Source organism: Protopterus annectens, chromosome 12.part0 (genome assembly GCF_019279795.1).
Source record: "Protopterus annectens isolate FY-2018-M chromosome 12.part0, PAN1.0, whole genome shotgun sequence".
Taxonomy (NCBI): domain Eukaryota; kingdom Metazoa; phylum Chordata; order Ceratodontiformes; family Protopteridae; genus Protopterus; species Protopterus annectens.
In genome coordinates, this window is record NC_056746.1 from 523,483,928 (window position 1) to 523,506,637 (window position 22,710).

Consider the following 22,710-nt stretch of genomic DNA (forward strand, 5'->3'; position numbering starts at 1 on the left):
TACCCTATTTGGTTTCTGATAGCAAATTTACACCTAATATTAAGGTACCTGCTATTGCCGCTTTTTTTAAAGTTCTGTTTAAAGAATTGTCACTAATGTTGGATAGATTCTATAAGAACAAAAAGCAGTATAACTTAAATAAAAATGAATGGATGGCCCTTAAGAGCATGGTGAAAGTTAAAAGGGAATTTATTTTTAAGTGTGCTGATAAAGGTGGTAATTGGGTCATTTTACAGAAATCAAATTATTGTGAAATGGTAGAAGATTTACTAAACAATGTGGTTGAATATAAGCGCTTGAAAAAGGATCCAGTTATGGAATTTAACAATGAACTTCTAACTCTATTAGAGCGAGGGGAACATCTTGGTTTCTTTAATCATAAGGATGTTTGTAAATTGTTTACTAAGAAACCCTTGACACCTATTTTTTATGCCTTGCCTAAAGTGCATAAATGTTTGGAAAGACCCCCAGGTAGGCCAATAGTGTCAGGGATAGGTTCTTTGTTAAGTAATGTGAATATCTTCCTGGATTTTCATCTTAAAAAACATTTGAATAAAGTGACAGCACACATTTCCAACACTCAAGATTTGTTGGATAAACTCTCTCAGGTGAAATGGTGTCAGGATTATTACTGGGTGACCATTGATGTGAAATCACTGTATACAAATATTAGTAGAAGATGGGGATTGGAAGCAGTGATGGAGATGCTGGGTGATGGACCTAGAACAACTTTTTTGGTTAACTTACTTGAATTTTGTCTTGCCCATAACTATTTTTGCTTTAACAATGAATTTTTTCTGCAATTGACGGGAACGGCTATGGGGGCTGCTTTTGCGCCCTCATATGCCATTATTTACATGGGATTTTTTGAAAGGCAATTTATTTATCCAACCCTGTTTTATAAAAAGAACGTTGTATTATATAAGCGTTTTATTGATGATCTTTTTCTGATTTGTAGGGGTGATATTTGTGATTTTTTGGATTTTTTTGAAATTTTAAATAAGAATGAACATGGACTAACCTTCTCTTATGAACTTAATAGGGAAAGGATTAATTTTTTGGATGTGACGCTATATAATGATGAGGAACGTATTGGCTATAGGCCGTTTAGGAAAAGTACTTCAGTAAATATGTTCCTACATGCGAGCAGCATGCATCCTGGGCATTTATTGCATTCATTACCCTCAGGTGAATTTAAAAGAATTTTTGACCATACTAGTGATGAAATGGAGAGGGATAATGAATTAAATAATTTTGAGTTGAGGCTGAATAAGAGGGGTTATGATAAAGATAATTTGTTAAAATGTAAAAACAGGTTATTTGGGATTATTGATGACAATTCTTGTGAGTATCAAAATTCTAGGAGTACTTTGGATAGATCCACTCTTAGAGTATTCAATAATAAAGAGTGTGATGGTGAGGAGAGGTTATTTTATGTTACAAAATTTTCCCCTCTATCAGATGAATTAGTGAAGGTAGTGAGAAAATATTGGTATATTATTAGTGAGGATGAGAATATAGGTCATCTTTTTTCTAAACATATCACTTTTTCTTATAAGAGGGGGAAAAATCTAAAAGAGTTATTGAATTATAACTTCTTGAAAGGGGATGAGAAGTATAATTTTTCTCCAGGTACACATCCTTGTGGTCACTGTAGTCTTTGTGAGAGGGTAATTAATGTAAATAGGATTAATGGTATACCCTTTGCTCCTAGATTTTACTTTAACTGTAGATCAATAGGAGTAGTGTATATTCTAGGTTGTTCATGTGTAGGCATTTGGTACATAGGACAAACTAGAAGGATGGTTAGAATTAGTATTTTAGAGCATTTAAAAGATATTAGAAACCATAGTGAAATTAGCCCTGTGGCCCAGCATTTTCTTGATAAACATGGTGGTTGCCCAAATAGTTTGAGATTTTGTGTACTGGGTAAACCATTTTTTATTGGAGGAGGGGGGGACTATTCCTATAAATTACTTGAATTGGAGACTAAAATGATTCTAAAATTTAAAACTCTGAAGCCCCATGGACTTAATTTGGAATTAGGTATTTAATTATGCCATAATAATTATTATTATATTATGTATGTTATTTAACATTTCATATGTGGTTTATTTTGATACATTGTTTCTCTTTCTAATTTATTGTAAATGTCACTTTAAATTTGTGATTATATCAGCGACTGATTGATTAATTGATGTTAGGTGCTTGTGATAATTGTTATTAACTTGTGTGTGTATATATATATATATATATATATATATATATACATGAAAAAATACACATTTTTTGTGATCCATTGAAGGCGAAAGGCCAAGGTACCAGATAGTTTAATAAAAGGCAACTGGTAAAGTTGGAATTTGTGTTTGGATTTACTTTCCTTGTGCTGGTGTTTTTGGAAGGGTGTCCTCTTTCCCCTTTATTTGCGCTATACTTAGAACCACTGGCAACAAAAATAAGAAACTCAGAAATTCAGGGAAATAATTGGTATAATAGTCAAGAACAGCTGGCTCTGTTTGCAGATGCTATTATTTTATACCTGATAAAATCAGGAAAGGACATTTCAGTGTTATGGAACATTTTGAGGCAGTTCAGATCTTTTCAGGATACAAAATTAATGAAGCTAAAACAAAGGCAATAGCTGTAAATTTTGTACACAAGCACGGATTGGTTCAGCAATATCAATATTTATGGGGACATCATAAAAATGAAGTATTTAGGAGTATAAACTAAAAAGGATTCTGGTGTTGCAGCTAAGGATATGTGGGAAGAGACTAAATAAAAGATAATACAAAAACTGTGAAATTGGAAGCTCTGTTATATGGATATAGAGCACAAGGTGCAAGCAGTTAAAATGTTTTTAGTCCCTTTAGTTTTATACACAGCTTAGGCATATTTTTATCAACCAGAAGAGAAGTTGTGGATAGCAATGAATAAAAAGCTGAAGGATTTTATCTGGGAGGGAAGACGGCAAGACTCAAGTGGGATAAGCTGATTCTTCCAGTTGAACAAGGTAGTCTGGGATTTCCTGATTTGAAGTGGTATTTCAGAGCTACACAGTTAAGGCTCCTATACATAGCACAAGCAGAAACCTAGAATTCAAAGTGGAAAGGGGTGATGATGAAACAGGGAGGAAGCTCAAGAAACAAAGAGAGACTGGGATTTTGGATGCAGATCCTCAAGTAGAATAACAATAACCATGTATTATATTCATAAAGTAGCAGAAAATATTCTAAGCGCTAAACCAACATGGGAATGGAGAAATGAGATTCTGACAGTAGGGATGACTGCAATTAGGGATACAGACAATAGGCAAGAGGGGATTGGAATTTATTGGAGAAAATTGGCAAAAGAACCAAGGTATTGGGAGCAGATAACTAGAGAGGGAAAGGTGCTAGAATGGGAAGCGGCCAAAAATGTATTTGGACTGCAGGCTAGAGATTGCCTTCCCTATCAAGGAGTGATATCCAACTATAGGCAAAGAGAAAGAAATAGTGGGAGCCTAGCAAAAGACCAGCACTGTTAGAGTTTCTAGTAAAATCTAGAACAGGAGCTGCAGTTAAAAAAAGAAATAATTAGTAGAGTATACAAAATATTGCATGATAACTATAAGAATCAATCAGAGGAGGTTAGGACTGGGAAGAGAGATTGGCTATTCAATTTACAAAGAAACAATGGGGTACATATATATATATATATATATATATATATATATATATATATATCCCAAATATGAAACAAAGTATAGAAGAGTCAGGATCTTTGCTCGGAAGTGTTTACATAGGTGTTTTTATAAGCCAAGTAGACTCCAAAGAATTTTTCCTCGGGTAGACAGCAAATGTTGAAAATGTGAAGGGGAAGAAAGAGGTAATTGGAAACATATTTTCTGGGAGTGTAATGAGTTGGCATACTTTAGAGATTATCTGCCAGAGATACTGGGTGAGCAAATTGGTTTAACTAAGGAAATGATTTTTGTGAGCTATGATACAGAATCGGAATTGCCTAGACATGGTAAGGCCTTGCTGATTTTATTATGGTGGCTGCCAAAAAAGCGATTACTAGAAGATGGAAATAAAAGTCTAGACCAAATTGTTAGAAGTAGTGAATATAGTAACAGAGATAAAACAACTGGAATTGGGATCTTTAGAAAAGGGTAGGAGCAAATTACATAGAAAAAAATGGGAATTATAGGAATAATACATGCAGAGGAGGAACAAGGTTTAAAAAATGCAGGATTTGATTGAGCTGGATAGATTATAAGTGATGTATAATGTTTGCAACTAAAATTATGTTAATATGGTTTGTTTTCATTTATATAACTATATGATTGCCTATGTCATATGTGATAATTTAATAAAGATATTTCTTGTTTTTTTTTTAAAAAGAAGAACTCACAAGCAAAAAAAAAAATATAATAGTAATACATGCTAACACTCTAAGGCAAGATTAGCTGTAAATATAAATGTAAAAAGCTAATGAACACCAAACCAGTTAAACAAATAAACAAAATGGTACTACAGTTCAAACAAGGAAAGGCTGATGAGACAATTACTTAACTCTAAAGAAAGAATTATAAATTTACAAATAACTATGTAGAAATGAAGAACTCTGAAACGGATGGCCAAAGGCCCATAAACTATCAAGAGCATGAGCTTTTTAACAAGTTTAAAGAAAAATAAAAGGTGGATAACTTATGTATGGAGAGCATCTTTGGGACTTCAAGAGGCTGCAAACAAGAACTAAGTTAGTTGGGGAGCAGCAGAGCATTATGGATGGAAAAGAAATGAAAGGACTTTGGGTTGGAGCACTTAAATGGCTGGATCAGATCTGAGCTGGGGCTTGAGGATCCATATGTCAGATTGAATGGACTGGATGAATCGGATCCAATGTTATTGATTGTCTGAACTTTCCCCTGTTTAGTACTCATGTTAGCACTTGCTCCTGGGTCTGAAGTTGTAGAGATTTTCAGCATTCAGCATTTTTTATCTGGTATGCCGCTATTCAGAATGCCAACTTTTGGGGAAGGGTTAAGGTCATTGTTTAATTCAACCTTCTGTGTGTCGAACATATGATAGTAAACCATTTTTTTGTATCTCATTTGCTGTTCATACATTTACCTCATTTCTCACTCTGTGCATGTCATTAGCCAGTGAGTCAGCTGTCTGGGTTTTTAAATAGTTTATTCTGCTGCATTAATTATAATCTTCCATCACATCAGTATTAATTCCACTTTGAAGGCAACCCTATCATCATATTTCAGAAGCTATCTCTGGTCAGACCTGAATAAAGACTGGACAGACTTCCCCCAGACAGTAGAACAACTACTGAGAATACTAGATTCTCTCCAAGGGTAATTTCTTGTCTAAAAATATCTATTGGGATGCTTAGTATGCAATCTGTAGAACACTGTGCTATAAGAAATGCTGATTTTTGGGGCAAAAAACATAAACTATTGTTCATTTTGCTCGCTCTCCTGATTTTCCAGAATAAATTCAAGGAATTGGCTTAGGACTGGCGAGACAGCAGTTGGCTACCTAGCCATGTAGCATGTTATGCCTTGTCTCCAATCATTTCTGCTCTATGTTGCTCTATGCCGTGTGTACTAAGTAATGGAGTTTTATTTTGTCACAGCACTGCTCATTTGTTTGTTGCGTACTGTGAAAGATGGAAATAAGCATTGTGTTGCATCCAGTCTGCTAATTGTCTTTCTGGTTGCCTTCTGTTGCCTGGCTACCTTTCACTGCTGCTGTTTCAGGTCTTTGTAGTTGTTTCACCAAGATGTCGGTCAGGATGGTGTGGGATCATATGCACTGTTGACCCACTGAGTTCAGCTTTTGCTCTGGATCTCTGGCTAGAGAGACTTTTTTGGTGTTCATTTTGCTTGAGCAGTTGAATTGAGTCTTAGCCCCTCTTTGTTTGACTTTCCTGCTTTTTGAAGTATTAGGTGCGGTGGTGTTGTGTTTGAGGTTTCTGCTTGACCCTTTTGTGAGTGATTCATATAACAGCCAGTGATTTGGATTATTGATACATCTTCCTATCAATTTGGATGGGGACAAAGGTGATTGGTGGAAACTATCATCTCTTCACCATGGATCATAGCTATAAGATGGCACACTGGTTGACAAGCTTGCTTTTTGGAAGAGCCCTAGATCATAAGGTACCTTTTCATTTCATAGTTTCAGAGGTTCATAGGTAAATACTAGGCTAAATAACCCAGGGGAATTTAAGCCTAGCAATGCTTCTCAAATGTGTTGACAAGTTTTGATACCCTATGTTTATTTTAAGGGGTATATGTAGGCTTGGGCATGGATGGTCATGCATTTACAATCTGCCTCTGTCTAATAGAGACATAGGTGCCAGACCAGGGATACATTTCTGATTCACCATCCACTGGTCCAAGTTACACTTGAATTGGGTTAGGGAAGAACTCTTCTCCACATGAATGGGAAGCATGTTTCATAGAGGGGTTAGTGTCCTTCCAACATGTTCTATTTATGCTGTAGATGAGGTTTAGGTTCCTAGATTTTGCAAGTATGATGCTATTTATTTTGGGGATGTGTAACAGGTTCATGGGAGCAGGATCAGTGGATACTTTGCAGGCCAGGCATAGATCGCCTCTCAGAAGTCTGTAGAAGACCACTTACAGTGTAGGACCTGTTGTTTACACCCTATATTCTTTTTATGAGGACCCTTTGTGGATGCTCCAATTGTTGCATATGCCTTGTCTGGTTCATACCGAAGGGGGAACTGTACTCCATGACTGGTCTGATAAGGGCCAAGTACAGCAGAGCAATGACATCCTTGGATCTAGATAAAGTTGTACAACACAAAATGATTTCTTTATTATTACAGACAAATGACAGTCAAGGCCAGGTAACTTTCTACAAGTGTTCCCAAATCCCTGACAACTGGATCTTAGGGATGTATTATCAGTGTGGTAGTTTTCAGGGTTAGCCATCTTTCCCATAGGATAATATTACTATTATTTCTTGGTAATGAGTTTTAAACCTTGACTCTGGCACTAGTTATTGGTCTTTGTCAGTCCTTTTTGGAGGGTATTTCTGTCTTTGGGGGATTCTATGACTGTGCCTAGTTTGCAGTCATCTGCAGACTTGGTCAGCCAGAGGCCCTTGATGTGGCCTTGACTTTAGAAAAATAGATGCCAAAAAAGAAGTAGAAATAGCACTGAGCCTTGAGAGACTTCACTAGTGACCAGCCTTTTTTTTAGAGGTAGATAACCCTATCCTAACTTCTTGGCTTCTATCTTCAAGCCAGCAGGCTGTCCAGTGGGTGAGATAGGGATTTACAATGCCAGAGTTGGATTATTGTGTTGAATGCTTTGACCAGGTAAAGGTAGGCAGAATGCATCATTTTGCCCTCATCCATTAATAGCTTTGATAACCTTCTCGACAAAATCCACCAGGCTGAGTAGTCATGACCTGCCCTTAATGAAACCAAATTGGGTTTGATCTAGTGTGAGGACTTCCAATGTCATTGTTTATCATGTTCATGATCATTTATTTCCATGGCTTTGTATATGAGACTATTTAGACTTACAAGACTATAGTCACCCAGGTTTATTGATGGCCCACACTGGTGCAGAGGGATGACAATTGCATTCCTCCTTTCATTTGGCAAGAAGACTGTCTGGTGGCTACTGTTAAATAGAGGTTCTAATGATCCTGATAGGTTGTGTTTCATGCTATTAAGGAGGGTTCCTGGGATATTATCAGGGCCATCAATGTTGTATGCTTGGCCTTGAAGAGTGCGTTAAGGACTTGTTCCTGAGTGATAGTTGGGGGAGGTATGGTTGAGGTTATTTCCTGAGGGGTGTATTTAATCTTCTGATTTTAGAAATCTTATAATATCTCATCCTAGTTTTAATTGCAAAATGAGTGTTCATGCCCTTGCATTTGGCTAGGTAATTTTAGTTGAGAGAATTTTATCTGGTTGTATCATTGAAATGCACTCACAATGGACTCTGGTAAATTGTGTTTGTCCATGGTTTTAAATAACCAAATTTAACCTTTATAATTCTATACTTAAGTGGAATTGTGGTTTTAAGCTTTCTTCCTCTCTCTTTCATTCTTTAATGATTTTCTTTGTAGCATTAAGTATAAATGTTATGGTTATTGTTTTCAATTTTTGGACTATTTATTGATTTTTCTAATTCTGGATATTGTTATTTTTACCTGGATTAATTTGTACATTTTATTATCTGAAGTGGGTATTATGTCCCAGTGCTGTTACTACTCAAGGGTGCCATTACTTGCCCTGTGTCTATATTCTACAACCCATCTGCCATAGCTAGTGTTTTATCTATGCAGATGTTTGCAGATTTTGAAGAAACATCACTGGGTTTGTAATAGACTGGCCAGTGGAGTACCTTCCTTGTGTGTTCCCAGTGTGATCTCCTGGCAGCAGTTTTCCTTCCCTGGGGTCCATCAGTAATCTTCCTGTCTTCTAGTAGTGCCAAAGGTTCCATCTTTCCATAAATGGCAGGTAACTGGGGCCTATCCTCCAAGGATCCCTATTAGAGTACTACACTCCACTGTCAGGCCCATCTACCGTAAAATTGGGATTATCTCATATCAGTTGTTGTGTGCTGACTTTGCATTTATTACTGAAACCTGGCTGGGTGATCATTTTGTCCTTTAGTTTGCATCAGCTATTCTGCCTGGTTTCTTAGTACTCTCAAGTCCTAGGAAGGGTGATGTAGCAGGTTATGCCAGGACTGGACTACGGCTGGCTCAGGATACCACTAGAGACACTATCAAGTTTGAAAATAGCATCTTGGTTGCAGGAGCAAAATATAGGTTTCTCCTCATCTACCACCCACCCAGCTAGAGCATTCCTTCAAGAGTTTGCTGACTTTCTCATTTTCTCTGTTTTTAGTCTAGAGCATATTTTGGTGCTTGGCAACATCAACCTTTGGTTCGAGGATGAGTCAGTGTTTCATTATGCAGTTAAATTCATGGGCAAAGAAGGTTTCTGGTTTACCCAAGTAATTACCTCTGCAACACATAGATTGGGCCATACATTGGACTTAGTGATTCTTCTTAATTTTAAGGCATAAGAGATGTGGTGGCATCATTCACATGGACTAAGCCTTTTCTGTTATGCTTTGGTCTCATACTTTCACAACAAATCCCCCCAGTTCATGAACTGACATTAATCAACTCCGCAAAAGATATTGCTTCCCTCATACAATATGCTGATGATTCTAGCCTAATATGCATTTCAGATAACCTCATACATCTTCAGAGAATTACTCAAGAGGCCTTTAACTCTGTTGAAATTTTGCTACAGAATAATCACCTGCTGCTAAATACTCAAAAAACTAAATTATTTCTCTTTTTTTCCAAAATCCCATTTCCCTGGAAAAAAACAACTTTAAAATTTCTTCCTTAAATAATACCATGATTGAAGTTGCCTCACATACAAAACTACTTGGTATGGCAATCAATCTTAAATTTGTACTTTCCACAATAGCATCAAGAAAATCCGGCAAAACTAGGTACATTTCATAGAGTAAAGAAATTCCTTACAAACTCTGCCAAGGTAACTTTAGCTACCACTTACCTCTTACCCCCTCTCCTATACAGAGGCCCTATCATGACCAACCTACAAGCCTCACTTAGTTCTAAACTTGAACAATGCTACAACAAAGCTGTCAGATTTGTTTGCAAAAAAAAAAAAAAAAGTACCAGCCCTACCACTGTTTAGAACTAAAAGCACTTAACAAGCTGGAACTTCCTCACCATCTCTCTATACCCAGCTCATCTTAACCTACAAAATCATAAATACCCTATTTGCCTGCCCCATGCTCCAATTCTGTCTACCAAACCATCCACTATGGTCAGGTGATAAACAAGTTCTTACTATCTACAAACCACTAAGGACTGCTGGGGTTGGTCACTATTCCAATAATGTAGCTAAAACATGCAATAAAATTCCTATATCATTCTAGTTGACTTCATCTCTGCATCCTGGCTCTGTCCCTCACCCTCATCTGGGATTTCTCCTAACATCCTTCATTACCTTTTTATACCTCACTTTAAAGCACTAAATCACTTAGCCTTCTTATCCCCTTCTAATACTTCACTTTATTGTAGTACTTAAACTACTCTACCTACTTCTAATTGTCACAAAAAATTACCATTCTATCGCTTCTTCTCCATTAACACTTAAACTTGTTTATCCTCTCTAATACCTCACTCTAATATATTTCTTTAATTACTCCTACCTATGTTATAACCACTCTTCTATCTATAAAGTCTCAATATGATGTTGGTATGTTAATGTTTGTGAATATCAATACAAATTTTATTATGCTCACTGCTATAATATGTATTCACTGAAACTGCAGTATTAAGTCTGTTATTTTAAATACTGATTGCATTAAATTAGTTACCTTGGAGCTTTTCTTCCCGGGCCTTCACTGAGTAAGAATACCTGTGCCCAGTTGAACTTTCAAATTAAACAAATGTAAATAAATAAATAATGTGGAGCTTTTTTCATCTGTGATCCTTCAGTTTTGCATGGATTCTAGTGATGAGTCTTTGGATGGTTTGGTTTGATATTATAAATAGGCCTCTAGCCTCAATTCTGGATTCCCTTGTTCAAAGTTAGGACTGACCAGTTTAAACTAGGAGATGTGAATCATGGTTTGACTATGAACTTTGCCTTCTTTGTAGGAAAGTGTTCAGGTTGATGAGTCAGTGGCAGTAAATTGACAGGCTTGAGTGGGAAGAGCATTATGCCATCTACCATGCAGACATCACTCGAAAAAAAGACAACCTATCTATCCAGACATATATTTGTAGCATACAATCGACTAGCCACAATCTTCTGTGTGGTGGAGGGGCTGTGCAGTAAAGCTTCCCATACCAGGCAAAGAACTCTGTTTTAGAATAACAGTCTGTTGTTAATTTCTTCTCTAACAAATTTGCTTCTATCAAATCCACCCAACCACCTATAGACCCTGTGGGTACTGCTGTTATGTCAGCTTATCTTCTAGTCACACCATGAATGATTACAATGAGTTTATTTGTGTGGTCTTAGGTCTGCTACCAGTAACCTGCAGAGTGGATCCTTGCCCATCGGGATTAGTCTTAGTGTCCTGGGACCAGTGTGATTTTTTTTCCAAATAATGGGTTTGCCATTGAGACTTGGGATTTTTCCAGTGAGTCTGAAGAAAACGGTGGTCATTCTACTTTCAAGAAATGAACACTAGACCCTAATGTACTTGACAATTTATTCCCAGTCTTTAATATTCCATTTTTAGGTAAGGTTATCAGGTTGTTGTTAAGCAGTTACAAACTCATTGACCGATTTCATTTTGGCTTTTGGACTCGTTATAGCACTGAAACTTCCCTAATATGGGTTGTAAATAATCTCTTGATAGCCAAAAACAGTGTTTTACTCCACTTTGGTACTCCTGAATCTCTTAGTTATGGCTGATACTGTTGGTCGTGGTCAATTGATTGAACTATTAAAATCTTGTTGTAGGCTGTCCTGAATGATTTTAGATTGGTTTACTCAAGCTATTCTCTGAGAAATTATTCATACCTTAGTTTCAAGATGGCCAGATTACTGCAGTGCACTTTAACTTGGACTCACTAACATTAAACTTGACTAAATTTAGAGCAGAACTGCCCTGGCAGGCTGGTACTATGCATTATCAACATATTACCTCTGTTCTGTGCAGTTTGCTCTTGCTGCCAGTTTATTTCAGAATTATACTTAAGGTTTTAGTGTTGATGTTCTTGTCCATTTATGACTTGCACCCCTCTTGTCTGAAAGGGTTAATGGTGCTGTACACCCCAACTAGAGTTTTACACTTGGCTACTCAAGGGTTGTTGCAGTTTCACAGGTGCATGTTGAGAATTCTGGAGTCCATTCTGTTACTGACCTGGACACCACACCTGTGGAATCAACTACCTCAGGAGTGCCCTTGGCTGGCTTCTGTAGATAATTTAAAAATGTATCTTTTTTGAAATCACTTATGAGGGAGTATGATGAATTATGCTACCTAATTTTCTAGCTTTCTCCTAATTGTTTTTCAATTTATTGTTGCAATCTATATTTACTTTTAACTTATACATGGTGTTTTGGAAATGTTGTTGTTGTTGTCTTTCAGCTTTTCCCGGTTAGGGGTTGCCACAACGGAACTCCGGTCCGCTAATGATTGGCAGTAGATTTTCACGTGCCGAGTTGCCGGCCCTGATGCACAACCTTCAACAAAGGTACGCCCATTCACGCATGTCTCCACGCAGAAGACACTCTAGCTGAGAATCGAACCGGACAATGTCTTATTGTGAGGTGACAATGCTACCGCAGCACCACCACCGCAGTATACATGGTGTTTTGGAAATATTATACTTAAATGAAGTTGCAGGTGGAACATTTTATATTATTTTTCGTACACTGCTTTTTGAGTCTGTTGATTACATGCTAACACTTAGCAGCTTATTTTTCAGTCCAGCTGCTGGAGTTATTGTACTTTTGGTATACTTTCTCCATTTCTCTGTCAGCATAAAAAATCTTCAAATGCAGTGGTGGTTTCTTTCAGAAAAAGAGAGGTGTATTGGAGAAAGAGGGTACTCTATAAAAATGGGGCTCAGCAAAAGGGCAAAAGTGAGGAAATGTTTTTCCACAGAAGGAGCTGTTCACATTGAAGAGGTAATGAAAGAAAAACGTAGGAGAACTTAAAACTTCATGTGACTCACAAAGATAATTCCAATGAGAAATCAACAAAGTTAACTAATATATACTATGTAGCCAAATGAATGGTTGGGCTATGAGGCCCAAATAGTCCTCATTTGCCACTAAGCTCTTATTCTGTATTATGTTGTAATAATCTGCTGTCTTATTACTAACTACTTTTTACTTGCATCCTACATGCATTTTCTAGAGTACCAGAATGAACCGCTAGTGATTATGGTAGGTTTAGATGTGGAAAATTATTGTGCAAAACCAAATTATTTTGCATTCCTGTGAAACTGTCTTTCTTTGTCTTGTATTATTGCAGTAAACTGGAAACTTTCTGAAACACACTATGGAAGTTAACAGGCCCTCATCTTTTTGATGACATAGAACTCCTTTATCTATGTTAGATATAATGTAAAAAAAGTAACTATGAAACTTACCAATGTGTGACTGTAAAAAACATTGTTGCAAATAACCCTGATTTGAACTCCTGTAAAAATCCAGCTTACTGTATCTGAGTTGCGTCATTCCTGTGTTCATCTGCAATACAGGTGACATACATTTGGACAATAGTCCAGGTGCCAGTAGGCTCACTCACTCACTGGGCAAATAAACTGAGGGTCTCCTTCTGTTCAGTAAAGTGAAAGTGGGTTCTCATTCTTGGCATAGAATGTCACCCACTACATATAAGTGGGAGCCTTCATGCTTGTAATTACCACCCAATGGATAGAGAGTATGACTTTAAGACATTACTGCACATCCCTTGAGGAGAACAATTGACAGAAAATGTGGTGACATCCTTCTGTTATGCTGCTGCCTGCAGGACTCGTGCCATGTTGCAGCTATGACACTAAGTGGTCTACTCTGTCTCTGGTGGCAATTCATGGGAAAATTGGATCAATAACATGGCAAACTTGAGCTTCATTGGGAAGAAAATTATGCTTCAAGTAGGTATGTGAAAGACAAACAAAAGATCATACTGTGCCCTGAATTGGTTGTCTCTGCTTTCAGATTTGTCATTCAATAACATTGAGGTAATTGAAGGTCTTGATGCCCTTGTTAATCTGGAAGACCTCAGCTTGTACAACAACCGAATTTCTCACATTGAAAATATGGACAAACTGGGAAAACTACAGGTTCTCTCCATGGGAAACAACAACTTGGAAACATTGGAGGAAGTAAGGACTACTTTACCATTTTACAATCTTTTTTAATATTTTATATTATTAAGACTAACATCATGTATGTAGAAAAAAGGCTGTTTTTTTTCTGTATTAGGAACTTGGTTTATATCCATTGCTAAGACTGTGGTACAATATCAGAACACCAATACTTTTGTGGAAATCTGAATCATACAGGCTAGATTTTAAAACAGTGGTCTAAAAGAGGTTATTTTTTGTGTAGGGGTTCACAATATCTTAAATAGCATAAAGCTTATAAAATATGTACGTGATATAAAACTTATTTAATCTATAATGTTTTCCCATGATATTTTGAAATTGTGATAAGCCCTAAACCAAATTTGTAGTTTAACTATACAAATCAAATCATACTACATTTGAGAAAAATGCAGCAGCTAACTTTTTGGACCATCTACCTTTGAATTTGTAAACCATGTAAATAAGCGACTGGCAAGCCCTAAGGAACTACGGCAAAAGAAGTTGCAAATTAACGTATTTTAATAAGACCGTTTTCACTCTTGCAAGAGCAGGAGCTTCTTCAGACAAGTTTAAAAAATTACAGAAACACTCTTTTTAAAAGCAACAGCTGATAAACTTGTGATGTCATTTCCTTCAAGGGAAAACACTTACGGACACTTTTTTATATGTTAAAAAGACAGATTATGAAAATACTAAATGTCTTTATACAAAATCTTGTCACAAAACAAAATATACAAAAAATGTATTTAAATAAACTAACTAACATTTTATAAGAATAATGATTAAAATTGAGACTTTTTCTTAAAAGGACCCAAGGTAACAACCATGATAAAGGTATAACAGCCATAAGGTAAGGTGTATGTGTATATACGAGTGGATAAACATATTTTGTATGCTAAAGGTATACAAAGCATAATAAACAAGAGCAGTAGTTCCAGTGGTTTCTCCTAAAACACAATGTGTATAAATACAGTGTGTATATAGAGAAAAGATCTTGCAGAGAAATATATATGTATATCTTGCCCTCCATAATAAAAGTTCTAATTCAACCTCTTAGATAACTTTTATATTTCAAGATGACTGATATATTGCAGGTCTCATTCAACCCAGGAGGGGCAAAGGCATTTAAAAGTAATTGCCATTCAAGTTCTTTTAATTCTAGGAGGATAGACTGAGGCCCCCCCCTTATGCCCACTTTTACCGAATCAATACCCATGAAGGAAAAACTATGTCCAACATGATCTAAAATATGCTTGGATAGGGCATTGTCAGTTTTTTGGTTTCTAATTGCATAATTATGTTGGTAAATACGGTCACGCAACTTTCTGTCCGTTTTACCAACATAAAATGCAGCGCAGCAATTACACTGAGCTAGATAGACAACAGATTTGGTGTCACAAACAATCCTGTGTCTGATGTAAAATTTCTCATTCCTTATAGAAAAGGAATTCCCAGTTTTTACTAACCTGCACCAATTACAGAACCCACAAGGGGTACTGCCAGTTAGTCTTGAAATAAATTTACTAGAGTCCGTATTTTGTAACAATTCTTTTAAATTTCTGCCTCTCCTAAATACAAAAAGAGGGTAAGAGCCCAAGATTTCTAATAAGTAGGCACTGTTCACAATAAAGTGCCAGTTCTTTTTTATAATAGAACACATACTGTCAATGTGTTTGTTGTGAGTTAGGATAAGGCTGGTCTTGAAGTCTTGTATGGAACTGGCAGTAGTAACTCTGTTGCCATTGTTCTCATATAAGAGAGGGCTGGTATCATTGTTAAGTGAAGGTGTTTGTACATTTTCAGTGTGTGGAGGGTCGCTTACCATAAAATTGGAAAGTAAGGGTGTATAAAATCCTGACATTCTCTTTTGTGAAACTTCCCTTATTACATTATCCAGAAGTTCACAAGGGTAACCCCTATTCAAAAACATATCTTTGAGGTTATCGCACTCAATTTCAAAAGCTGAATCAGTGTTACACATACGTGTGGCTCTCACTATTTGGCCCTTTACTATGGACTTTTTCTGTTTCCATGGATGATTACTGGAATAGTGTAGGAAGGCATTACAGTATGTGTGTTTTCTGAAAATGCTTGAAAGGAGTCGTTTGTTGTTCATATCCTTAATAAGCTTAACGTCTAGATAGTCTATCTCTTCATCAGAGAAATGGTGCGTGAACCTTAAAAAAGGGCAAGAGGCATTCATTTTGCTTAATAAATTAAGTGCAGAATCTTCATCCCCCTGTATAAGAATAAATACGTCGTCCAAAAAACGCGTATAAAATTTTCTTGTCTCTTTGAATAAGGTATCTTTAAACAAGAATGTCTTTTCCCAATGCACTACAACAAGATTAGCAACGCTCCCCCCACACGGGGAACCCATTGCAATACCTCTTTTTTGGAGGTAATAGTTGTTGTTGAAAATAAAAAAATTAGATGTTAAAATGATGTCAAGTAAAATTGTGACGACATCAATTTCATCTTTAAGTGCTCCTAGATCAAGTAACATTAATTCAACCCATTCAATGGCCTCACAATGTGGAATACAAGTATATAAATCAACAACATCAATTGTTAAGAAGTTGTTTGAAGGGTTGAAGGGAATGTCATTTATAGACATTAGAAAAGACCAGGAGTCTTTGCATATCTGTGGTAATAGCTTGATGTACTTATTCAAGATATGATCGACAACCTTAGCACAAGGGTAAGTAATGCAACATCTCCCATCCACAAGAGCCCGCATGGGTGGATCCACCAAGTTTTTATGTATTTTGGGGATTCCAAACATTACAGGGACTCTGGGAAAGGAGATGTTGATGAAGTTGAAGGTTTCCATATCAATCCTTCCTTCTATGAATAGGTCTCTAAGGTACCCTTTAATGCGATTGTATTCACCCGACATCTCATTAAGGGATGAAGGCTCATACGCCACCGTGTTAAGAACGTGGGACATTTTGGCGTTGTAATCATCTTTACCAAAGATGACCAAGCCCCCACCTTTATCTGGTTTGATCACCCTAATAGGAAAATTCCTAAGGTTTTCAAGGCTAGCCCTTTGTTCAGGTGTAATATTGTTCCTATTATCAAACCACTTAATGTTCTGGAACAAAAATCTGAGATCTATTTCACAAGCATATTCAAATGTTTGTAGAATGGGGTGTAGTGGAGGGTTAAAAATACTCGACATTTTGAAAGGGTGTATGTCCCTAGTTAAATCACCTTTGAATAACACTTTAAGATTTAACCTGCGTACATAACATTTCAAGTCCATCAAACATTTAGGTAAACTGATCCTCTGATCAGGAACAAATGATAGTCCAAGAGCTAACAGTTCAATAAGTTCTTGATCAATGTGGACATCAGAGAAATTGTACACAGTGAAATCACCTTTTAAATTTTTCAAAATGAACGGTTTGCCAATTGGAACAGCAGGAAAATCATTTCCTAATTGTTCGTGTTGTTTTTCCTTTGGTTTTTCCTCCGCCCTAAAAAAGGCTTATTCTGGTTGTTGTAATTAGGGTGGTAACCATTTTTGTTGTAGTTGGATTTTATTCTGTTACTTCTCCTCGGTTGTTGGGACGATGAGCCCTCATCCCCATCTTCGATGTCGGCGTCGTTCTCCTCCAGTGTGTGAAGGCCAACCCTTCCACCACTATTATTAGTAAGGCCCTCTTTTTGTATTTAGGAGAGGCAGAAATTTAAAAGAATTGTTACAAAATACGGACTCTAGTAAATTTATTTCAAGACTAACTGGCAGTACCCCTTGTGGGTTCTGTAATTGGTGCAGGTTAGTAAAAACTGGGAATTCCTTTTCTATAAGGAATGAGAAATTTTACATCAGACACAGGATTGTTTGTGACACCAAATCTGTTGTCTATCTAGCTCAGTGCAATTGCTGCGCTGCATTTTATGTTGGTAAAACGGACAGAAAGTTGCGTGACCGTATTTACCAACATAATTATGCAATTAGAAACCAAAAAACTGACAATGCCCCATCCAAGCATATTTTAGATCATGTTGGACATAGTTTTTCTTTCATGGGTATTGATTTGGTAAAAGTGGGTATAAGGGGGGGGCCTCAGTCTATCCTCCTAGAATTAAAAGAACTTGAATGGCAATTACTTTTAAATGCCTTTGCCCCTCCTGGGTTGAATGAGACCTGCAATATATCAGTCATCTTGAAATATAAAAGTTATCTAAGAAGTTGAATTAGAACTTTTATTATGGAGGGCAGGATACATATATATATTTCTCTGCAAGATCTTTTCTCTATATACACACTGTATTTATACACATTGTGTTTTAGGAGAAACCACTGGAACTACTGCTCTTGTTTATTATGCTTTGTATACCTTTAGCATACAAAATATGTTTATCCACTCGTATATACACATACACCTTACCTTATGGCTGTTATACCTTTATCATGGTTGTTACCTTGGGTCCTTTTAAGAAAAAGTCTCAATTTTAATCATTATTCTTATAAAATGTTAGTTAGTTTATTTAAATACATTTTTTGTATATTTTGTTTTGAGACAAGATTTTGTATAAAGACATTTAGTATTTTCATAATCTGTCTTTTTAACATATAAAAAAAGTGTCCGTAAGTGTTTTCCCTTGAAGGAAATGACATCACAAGTTTATCAGCTGTTGCTTTTAAAAAGAGTGTTTCTGTAATTTTTTAAACTTGTCTGAAGAAGCTCCTGCTCTTGCAAGAGTGAAAACGGTCTTATTAAAATACGTTAATTTGCAACTTCTTTTGCCGTAGTTCCTTAGGGCTTGCCAGTCGCTTATTTACCTGGTTTGTTCATTTTTCATTGTTTTTCGCTAATTTGTAAACCATCTAAAATGAGAATTAGTAAAAAATGTAACAGTTATAGTGATCTGAAAATCATAGTTCAGGAAGATCTTGAAATGGAATACAGGTTAAGATGTTATATAAGGAATTTCTGGACTACAGTCCTCTTTGGTGGAATTCATCTCTTCAACTAAAATTTTATAATTTATTCATTTTTATAATAATTTAATAATTTCAGAGTTAGAATGTGGTCCTCTGTGTGGACCATATACAGATTAGAAAAACACATAGTTAAAATATTGAACAAATCCAGAGAAGGTGAGATTGCCCAATGGTTATTCAAAACAGCAGAACTTCTTCTTTCAACTTTTCCTGGTTAGGGGTCATCACACTGGATCACTGTCCACTCATGATTGGCAGTGGAGTTTTACAGTGTCTGGCACCCAACCTTCCACAAAAAGCACACACACATACACACACATACACACAAACGCACTCACGCCTAGGGCCAATTTAGTGTGTCCAGTCCACCTACAGCATGCCTTTGGGATGTGGGAGGAAACTGGAGCACCCAGAGAAACCCATGCAACCACAAGGAAAACATGCAGACTCCGCACAGAAGGCACCCCAGCCGAGGATCGAACCAGAGAACCTCTTGCTGTGAGGCGGCAGTGCTAACCACTGCACCACCGTGGCCACCCCCAGTACAGCAGAACTGAAAGCACATATTGAAAATGTTCTGTTTGACCTGTAGGAGATTGTGTGTTGAACTGATTGTGGTATAAAGTCCATATAGGGATCAAGGACTATTTGGTGATCTTGCTCTTTTGAAGAAACTATGTCTTAAGGACAAAAGAATACTAGATTGAAGAAAGTCAAGTTAAGCCAGAATGTTGAAAAGCACTGGAGTTCCAGTAGAGTGATTGAAAGATGGAACAATATTCTGTCTCCTGTTCAGACTGTACCTGACCTATCTCACTTTAGGACATGGTTGGATACAGAAACAAGAAGTTCTAAATGTCAAATAGGATTCAGCATAATTGGTTGTTCCACTGTGCAACTCATGTATATATCCATGTTCATCTTTTCCTGAGGTTCCTCTCACAGAGGTAAGAGAAGCATGCTGGATAGATGAATATTCATTTTGAGCAACACAATTTACTGAATCTGTTCTGCTGAAACATTCATTTTAAAGAAATTTTAAAGAAACCTATGTACATGAAATATAACCTTCTCTAAAGTGTTATGACCTCCAAATAGTTTTCATTCATTTGGAGGAGTTCACACTACTTTTCAGTAAATACTTTGGCAGAACATTTGGTGTATCATGTCATGCTGAATATTCTTACCACATCTTTAGTGGATCATCCACATTTCACTAAAGCTCTCACCTAAGTATAACCCACCTCAAGGTCATAGCACTTTAAAATAGAATATATTTTCTGGGAATGGGTTTGTTGAGAAACCGCTCATCCAGAGTAATAGATTTGATTAATCTTGTTTTGCTGATTTAGCCTTTAACCACACTTCTTGCTTCCTTGAGTGTTTTTTTTTCAAAGTTATAAAATGAGCACTTTGACCATCTTTGACTCTACACTTCATGTCCTCTTTCACCTTTCTGTTGTGGATCAGTAGTAAATATCCTAGTAGTCATCAAATTCTACTGCAAGACACTCATTGCCAGTGCTTGCTCTTTCTGGCATTAAACTGTCTTGTACTGAACTACATTTTCATATCAGAAATTTCACTCAAGCCAGGCTTCTTTAAGTGCATGTATTTGGAGCAGAAGATTTCCCAGATGGAAGAGGAAATTAAATATTTTGCTTCATGTTCTATTCCATATTCTCAGAGACATTTTACCTTAGCCTGCACTCTCCAATCAGTGGGCAGGGACAGGTGAAATAAAAATAGTGAAAAAAATAAGGATTGTCACGCTGTCAGTTCCCTGTTGGAAAAAGATAAGCCCTTTCATCTCCTTTAAGTGAACTGGGGACATAAAGCAGTTTGGCATCATAGTGAGCTAGTAAGATTAACTTAGAAATATCCAAAGAGGATGTAAACATAATAAAAAGGATGCAACAGTAACCTTTTCTGTCACAATTCTCAACAAAAGTGGCACAAGTGGGTGACTTCCAAGGTGGCTGCAGACTAATCAGTAGCTTAATTTCAGCTCTACCAGTGTGAAAAAAGCAAACTCAGAAATAAGAGGCAGTGATATTGCCATCTTGACTAAAAGTCAACTACTGGCAACTAAAAGTACCCTGCCTACATGCAGCAAAGAAGAAATTTAGAGAACCTGAATGAAAATCAGTCAGAAAAGGAGAAGAGAAAACAATGGCTAGGAAGAATCTTGCAGTTGTTCAGCAAAACGTTGTTCAAGCTTCAGTTTTAGCACAGTTGATGGCTTCCAATAATTTAGAGTAAAAAATAAATCAAATTAACTCAGAGGTGATTAAAGTAAATGAAACACTGAAAGAGTATATCAACTCAAATAAAAAAATTGGAAAAATAAAAATATTTAACTAGCAATTCAGAGAAACTGATAAAACTGCAAAAATTAGTGGTTGAAATTAAAAAAAAAAGCTAGCTGAGTATGAGACTTCTCAAGAATAGCCATTTCAAAAAAATGGTAGAGTTAGAAGACAGAGTGTGCAGAGAAACCTGAAATTTTCTGCTGTACCAGAGAAATTGGAAGGAACAGAAAGTATTCATTTTATGAAAGCACAAGTAAGCAACTGGACTGGTATTCCACAGCAGCATTTGTTAATTGAAATTGCACATTGAGTGCATGCACCAAACTTAGCCACGAGAAAACAACTAAGACTTGTATTAGTAAAAATGCAGTCATACCAGCAGGAAAAAAGTTATTCTTCCTGACAAAACTGTGGCAGAAGGAGAAAGTATTTAAAATCAAAGATCACAGATTGCTTGTGGGAAATGATTATTCACTGTACACCAGGCAGAAGAGAAGCAAATTCATTCCAGTAATCAGGGAATGTCGGGAGGAAGGTGTGAGACTCAAGCTGCTATATCCAACTGTCTTCATGATATTTTTTTGATGCACAATAGGCTAAGGAGGAAATAAGAAAGATTATGCAACTAATAATGAGGCAGAAACAGGTGACTCTGCTTCTCATTTTTCTAACAATAAAACTTATAGAGAGCCTTTACCAGTGAAAACGTTCTCAATGTTCCAAAGAAATGTGCTTGAGACTGAAAAACATACAGGTGTATACTAAAATAATCAAAAGTATATTGATGTGACTAGAATCTGGTGTTGAGAGATGGAGATGAACAAAAGACCACAAACACTGTAATTAGTGAATAAATGGGAGACTATAAAGCATCGGTCACATTTGCAAATATGGCTTTGCAACAGAAAGTGACTGAGAAATACATGACTTTTATTGACTTTGTTAAATTTGTGGGTAGACTGTAAAGCATATGTCCAACTTTCTGTCATTAATGTTTAGAAAGGCACTAAAAGGGGAAAAAAGTAACTGTAAGTAAAACAATATTGTTCTTATTAGTATTTGTATACACAATATCATGATACAAACTGTATGTTATACATAGTAAAGCAGATTTGTATAGTGTGTAGTCAGGGGTAGTTTAAATATGGGGGAAGTCTCTTCAATGATCGTTGTATGTGTTAAAGATATTAAAGTAAATAAGTACTTTTTTAGTTGTAAGACATACAGTGGATATAAAAAGTTTACACACCCCTGTTAAAATGCCAGGTTTTGTGATATAAAAAAATGAGACCACAATAAATAATTTCAAAACTTTTCCCACCTTTAATGTGGCCTATAACAAGTACAATTCAATTGAAAAATAAACAAATCTGTTAAGGGAAAAAATATAAAAAATTTAAAAAGTACAATAAGCTGGTTGCATAAGTGTGCACACCCTTTAACTAATACTTTGTTGAAGCACCTTTTGATTTAATTACAACATTCAGTCTTCTTGGGTAGGAGTCTACTATTAGCATGGCACATCGTGACTTGACAATATTTGCCCACTCTTCCTTGCAAAAGCACTCCA

General features: G+C 36.4%; 1 protein-coding gene across 1 annotated transcript in view; it reads left to right on the forward strand.

Annotated features, from left to right (window-relative positions):
• DRC3 (dynein regulatory complex subunit 3) overlaps window positions 1-22,710 on the forward strand; it is a 557,555-nt gene that overhangs the window by 87,654 nt on the left and 447,191 nt on the right. The window contains exon 3 of the mRNA XM_044089663.1: window positions 13,723-13,889. Within this exon, the coding sequence (XP_043945598.1) occupies window positions 13,723-13,889 (167 nt within the window). The remainder of the gene's footprint in view (window positions 1-13,722; window positions 13,890-22,710) is intronic.